The following is a 6,439-nucleotide window of genomic DNA, read 5'->3' on the forward strand; positions in this document are numbered from 1 at the left end:
CAAACAAACTGGATTTCATTAATCTGGAAATGGCCGAAGCCAATACGAGTGGAAATGACTCGCCCTTCAATTTTACAACAAGTACTATCTCTCTACCCCTTTCATTCTTCAAAGTTGCTTCTCTCGCCCTGTAGTCCACCGCCACATTGTTCTTGTGGAACTAAGGGAGACCCAAAAGGACATCACACCCCTCCAAAGGCATGATATAGAAGTCCTCGTGCCCCAAATACCCCTGTCTGAATGAAGTTGGCCTTGGCTCTTTCGTCAAAGAAGATAGAAGGGCTTCTTGATCTCACACTTTGCCCCACCTCTGCAGAGCTCCGTACTTTCATCCATTTGCTCAGGGTTGGTCCCCACGAAATCTGCTACCAATCCAACTTTGTCTTTCCCTTCTTTGCTCGCTCCTCCGTTGCTCTAGAACTCTCTGGCTTGTCCTCTGGCTGTTCTTTTGGCGCCTTGTTGAGGCACCTGGCTAAAACATGCCCATGTTCTCCACAATCGTAACATTTTCACTCCTTGAAGTATTTCGCTCGTTGTTTTGCCCACAGTCGAGGGCCTGAAGGTCTCTTCTTTTGTTGCTTTCCCTTCCTTTTGTAACTATTGTTCATATCTTGTCCACTTCCAAGTTGTGACCAATCTATTTGTGGGTACGTAAGAGTGCCCCCATGCATTGTAAACCTTGCTTTGCATGTCCCATCAATTGTTGCATGGACCGGACTTCTGCAGCAAACAATAATCTCGTATCTCTTTAGTAGACCATAGCAAAATCGCTGGTCTGCTGCTTGAACGTAATTTTCTTGAACGAAGAGGCCGGTAAGAAAGTGTCCCAAAATCTTTGACAGTAAGTATCTAGGGTGTCTTCCTTGGTCATCCTCAGATGATCACATCACTTTCATATTCTTGAGTGAGCCATGAGGAAGTAAATACTCAAGCCAGTTGGTGCCTCCCTCCATAGAAGCAGGGTCGACCACCAAGTCTATGCATTCCACTTAAGGTAGGATGCCGCCCTTCGGACTTTGGAGTGCTCTAAATAGCGCCCTCCAGAGTATGCAATATCAAACGGTTGAATAAAAGCAAGGGCCCTCTGAGTATCTTAAAGCTAGAAAAGGTGTCAAAACTTTATTGTTTGCCCGTCCTCCTTAAAATCTTTGGGTTTCTTCTTCCTGTCCTCTTGAAAATCAAATTGATTGGCTCTTTAAAACTGCTCCCTTTTTGCAAACATCGGCTCATCAGACTCTAAACTCTCCGAGGAAGAGGAATCCTTGTCTGAGCCATCGAAATACTTCCGAATTCTTCTGTGGGATCCACTCTATGCCTCTGCTGTGTCTCTGGATCTTTCTCCTCTTCTTGCCCTTTCTTCCCTCATCACTGGATTCGGAGTTGTCAGAGCTATCAGAAGAAGATGGGGACGAACTGGAATTATCCTCAAATCTAACTCTGGCGTTTTCTAAAGTAGATCTTTGACCCAAGTAGCTTGGATAATTTGCTACTCGACTCTTCCTTTGGGTAACTTCCTTGTCTTCACGAGTCTGCTGACTCGTCGTTCTACCGCTTCTTCAAACTCATCCTCTGAATACACCTTCTGAGCAAGAGTCCTAGGTGTAGTCGACTTCTTCAGTGCTGACTTCAAAGGTGATCTGATGACAGAGCACCATCTGGAATGCATCCCTCTGAGTGTGTATGTAGTGGAGACAAACCAAATCGATAGTCTCATAATAGATAGTGGTTTTTTTGAATCGCTGGGGAAGTTAGGAAAACCCGTTCATACTTCAATCGGACTCAAATGCATCCTCTAGTATGGTTCCCCAATCGGACTAGTGTAAAAAAAAACTATGATGGTAATGCTGGATTCTAGAGTTTCTGATCTACTTAATCCCCGAATGTTATGCTGAACATGCACAAATGTATTAATTCAAAGTCTCTCTCATAGAAAGATCTAATTACTACAATTTTTTTGGAAGGGGGGTCGGCTCGCCCTCAGTCGGTGACAATCTCTCTCTTTTTTCGTATCAATACATGTGTGTATGCAACATTGATCTAGCAATCGTTATGTGAAGTTTGCAAACTGTTATACATGTAGACTAACCTGTTCACTTTAATCACAAATCCGCTGCAATTCACTACCACTATCATTAGTCTAGCAGTGGCTTTGGTCTAGAGTCTTGAGTTCAATCTTACTTACCAAGTCTCACAGCACCCCTCCATGCCTCTACACCTCATGGTATCCTATTGGTCGTAAGTCTAGAGATGAGTGTGCTGCCAGCCAGTCACTTGTAGATGGTACACCATAAGTTTATGGGTCCAGCTGAGCATTGAGTCCCCTAGTTAACTTGTGTATGTAGGTCGATTAGTCCAAGCTGGTCAACTGGGAGCTCCTATACAAAGTCGACTGGTCCAAGTTGATCAATTAGTCCAAGTTGGTCAACTTGTCCAAATAGTTGACTAAAAACTGGTCTAGGTCCAAGCTCAACTCACCCAAGCTGGTCAACTGAGCTGGTCTAGAACGCAAGCTGGTTGACTGAGCTAAGCTGGTTGTCATTGTACTAAGAGTCACCCACCTCTCAACATGTTAGGCATGCATGAGCGGGGCAACTCATGTTTTGGTGAGCGAGCATAGAGATCCCTGCACGCAGCCTGCTTCAGGCGAGTTGTACTTGAGAACACCTAATCCAATGCTGCTCTTAAGACTTATGATTTCTCCATGCGCAAGTAAACAACGGCAAATGAAGCAATTAAGAGAATGAAAAAGGACATGGAAAAAAAAGAAGTTATTTCTTTGGAGCAAAAAATGCACACACACTGACCTTCGGGTACATCTAATCCAGCACAAGCATTTTTCTGCAAAATTTGATGCCCAGTACAAACTTCAGAGAGATGCTTTAAAAAGAAACAAAGGGTAAAAAACACACACAGTTATCGCAATGTCCTTCCACAAGAGCACTCTCTCTCTCTCTCTCTCTCTCTCTCTCTCTCTCTCTCTCTCTCTCTCTCTCTCTCTCTCTCTCTCTCTCTCTCTCTCTCTCTCTCTCTCTCTCTCTCTCTCTCTCTCTCTCTCTCTCCAAAGGAGGCTGACTTCTATTAAAAAGATCCCTCATAATGCCCAATTGGTGCCACTCTGAGGGCAAGTACATCATTGATTACAAAGCAGGTCCGCAGAGGCAATAATCTGGAAACTATAAAAACTGGAAATAACCAGCCTACATTGTTCCATACAGATAAAAATCTTAGGTACGTAAAATAAGTACCATTGGCAAAACTACCTAATAAAATGAGTTTTTTAAAATATTTCCAGTCAACATCTTCAGAGACGTAGCGCATGATACATTTAGAGACTATCTACACCACTAAGCACCCAAAGTCGATGGAATCTATGCACCGGAGTGGCAGAGTGCACTCTTTGCACCACACTTTGCAGGTTCTCTATGAGTCTCTTATGTTAGCATTCAGATTTTTGTCCAGTGGTGGCCCTACTTTCTCCCACGAGCAGATTAGGGAGTGAGGGTTGTTTTGTGGATGTGCCCAGCCGTATCTGAGGTAGAGGGGCTGGCATGAGGCGGGGACCCTTGTTCCTAGGGTTACCCATGGGTCAAAGGCCTACATTTCTGCTACTAAATATGTGTTGCAAGTAACTTTCGATGAGTTTAAACATTTATTAGCATTTTGGCCATTTATTAGGATCGTGGGGTTTTTATGTTGTGTGGTGAAATTTGCCTATTGCCCTATATGTATTGTGCAACGGAAGTGAATGATGGTGTCTGGCTCAGGATGAGTGAACATTAAGTGCTCAAGGTTCCTTTTACTGACGGGAAGGGAGAGCCTTCCTTGCCTTAAGGAGAGAATGTGTAATGACCAAAACACGAGAGTGGAATGCAAACTGTGAGTGAGTGTGCAAGAAAGTGCTAGAGAGAGAGAAGAGACGACACCAGATGGAGTCCCAAACCCCCCTCCAAGGGCCCCCCTCTCTATTGCTAGAGAGACATTTGTTTTAGATTGCACAATGCTTCTAGATGATGTGGTACTTGATGATGCCGAAGTTGACGAGACGATGTCGACAACAACGATTGACGATGACGACGATGGGGTCGTCGTCAAGATAGGGATCTGCAATGCTAATGGCTAAAATCTGAAAACGCTAGGTCATGCTGATGGAATCTCTAACTGTGGCAGTATTGCGGCTTGGATCTGCAACCGCCAAGTCGTACTACGGCTGAAATGCAAAAACGCAAGGCTGTCTTGCCAGAATCTGCAAAACGCTAGGCTGATCTGGCTGGAATCGAAAATGATAGGCTGATCTGGGATCTGCTTGCCTCATGCGGCGAGGATCTGCTGCGGGATGTGGTGGATCCGCGAAGCTAAGGGCCGACAACTGAAAATGCTGGTGGCTGTGGCTGCAAACCTTGGCTGAAATCTGAGAAAACATTGAAATCCTAAGGGTTCCTGCCTGCTCTGCTGCGGGTGCCTGCCTTGGCTGTGTCCTGCCTCTTCTGCCGAGGTTGAGACATGGCAGGCAACTAACATACCCAAAGAGGATAGGACTTGCAGACTAGAGCGAGAGACAAAGAGGCATTTTAGATATGAATCCCCGATATACGATGAAATCAAAAGCGAGATATCATTGCCTCTTCAGGCCGGGCATTGGACAAATCGGTCACATCATGAGATTAGAGCATCAATGATGCCTCTACCTCTTCTTACTAGAGATGCACACGCATTAGGACAATCTTATGGCTACCATGGAGCACCCCTGGAAACCACACGTTAGACAGACAGCGGACAATTGATCTACCAAAGCCCAGCCATCGAGAAGGAGGCCTACTCAAGGTTTCACCTTGAGAGGACCATTGGAGGCTCAAGCCTGACGGCCTATGTAGTATGCTTACCTGGCCTAGAGCGTCCACATTGGACTCTCCGACGGGTAGCAGAGATTAATATCAGAAAAATAGCACAACGAGAAGAGAGGCATTGCCATACCCTTTTCTCAGTTCTACTCTGAGCAGCCATCTCACCCTCTCCCATGTATATTATCCTTAACCATAGCAATCCTCATGAGGGGAGTAGTTTCTTCCATAGAGGGCATATTGTACATTGTGTTGCACGAAACATTCCTAAACTAGAAACACATAACTGCATAAAACACCATGAAATGGCAACATCCAAAACCAAGAAACGCCAAGGGTACACCCAATTGGGGGTAGCCAAGTATACAAATATCCCAAGACATCTACAACTACATCAAAAATGCATCTAACAAGATTTGCATAAACACGTGAATAGAACAAAACCAAATTTCATAATGCTTACACACAGACGCTTCTCTTCTTTGTGATTGTGCCAAGAGGAATATTTTGCAGAGGTGGTATAGTTCTCTGTTCTCTGTAAAACGTACTGGGCTCTCTGCTTAGTAGCATTACAGTATTCAGAATCCAAATAAGGACTCCAAAGGAGCCCTTTTTGTTGTCAAGAAGTCTACGGTTCAACACCCAACTCACACTGAGGACGGGTTTTTTAATGTGGCTGCTGTTGACCTCTTAATAAAAGAGCCACTGTGGCTTTTTCAATACCGAATGTTTAATCCCGTTTCAAGACGTTTCTCCAGCACTGGAAATGCAAGCCCCATAGAAACGCGTCTCCTGGCCTCATGACTACATTTCCTGCAACACAGATTGTACACCTATAGCATGCTAGAGTTAGGATGCATTTTAGGAGCCTCTATCTATCTATAGTTTCAGCTGAGTACATCATTGTTCTACATACCCCATGATCCAGTTTTATTCAGTGATGTCATCTACCAGCTTTTCTTTTTGTTTCATGCATGATACTACAGGGACATGGACATCATTGTATATTGTTTGTCTCATAGGCTAACATGGCCTTTTGCAGGCGTTAGTCCCCTCTCTCTCTCTCTCTCTCTCTCTCTCTCTCTCTCTCTCTCTCTCTCTCTCTCTCTGGCAGACACACCTTGAGAGGAGGAGCAGCGAAGGATAATGAGCAAGGCAGTAACGAGGAACACCACTGAGCTATACAAGCATGATGGAACGAAGGGAAGAGGGAGCCCTTGTTGAAGAAAAGAGGGCGAGCTTCAACAGCTGCCAGTGAGCTCGTTCTGCTCATCATCGTCATTTCGAGCAATCCACAGCAGAAAAATCAGACAACTTTTTTACGATAGGAAAATTGAAATTTATTGGCACCAGGGTAGAGGAGCCAGTAGGGGGACTGGTAACTTGGGGAGCTTGAATCTCTCTCCTCCGAGCTTGAATCTCTCTCTACCCTAGCTCATTTTAATTGCCTTTTCACAAGCTTTCAGGAGAAATAATTTGGGATTGGTCGGGTTTGAGAACCGATAGTCGCGACGCGATTTTCGCTCTCTACCCTAGCTCATTTTAATCGCCTTTTCACAAGCTTTCAGGAGAAATAATTTGGGATTGGTCGGGTTTGAGAA

General features: G+C 44.7%; 1 protein-coding gene across 6 annotated transcripts in view; it reads right to left on the bottom strand.

Annotated features, from left to right (window-relative positions):
• LOC147453456 (16S rRNA processing protein RimM family) overlaps nt 1-6,211 on the bottom strand; it is a 103,634-nt gene extending 97,423 nt beyond the window's left edge. The window contains exons 1-2 of one of the 6 annotated variants that reach the window (XM_086515631.1): nt 5,959-6,211; nt 2,805-2,877 (exon numbers count right to left, since the gene is read on the bottom strand). In XM_086515631.1, coding sequence (XP_086371757.1) covers nt 2,805-2,877; nt 5,959-6,120 — 235 coding nt within the window. In that variant the 5' untranslated portion in view covers nt 6,121-6,211. The remainder of the gene's footprint in view (nt 1-2,804; nt 2,878-5,958) is intronic. The other 5 variants (XM_086515632.1, XM_086515634.1, XM_086515635.1 and 2 more) reach the window with 5 other exon arrangements.
• Between the last annotated feature and the right edge of the window lie 228 nt (nt 6,212-6,439).

Source organism: Adiantum capillus-veneris, chromosome 7 (genome assembly GCF_014529385.1).
Source record: "Adiantum capillus-veneris isolate H3 chromosome 7, ASM1452938v2, whole genome shotgun sequence".
NCBI lineage: Eukaryota > Viridiplantae > Streptophyta > Polypodiopsida > Polypodiales > Pteridaceae > Adiantum > Adiantum capillus-veneris.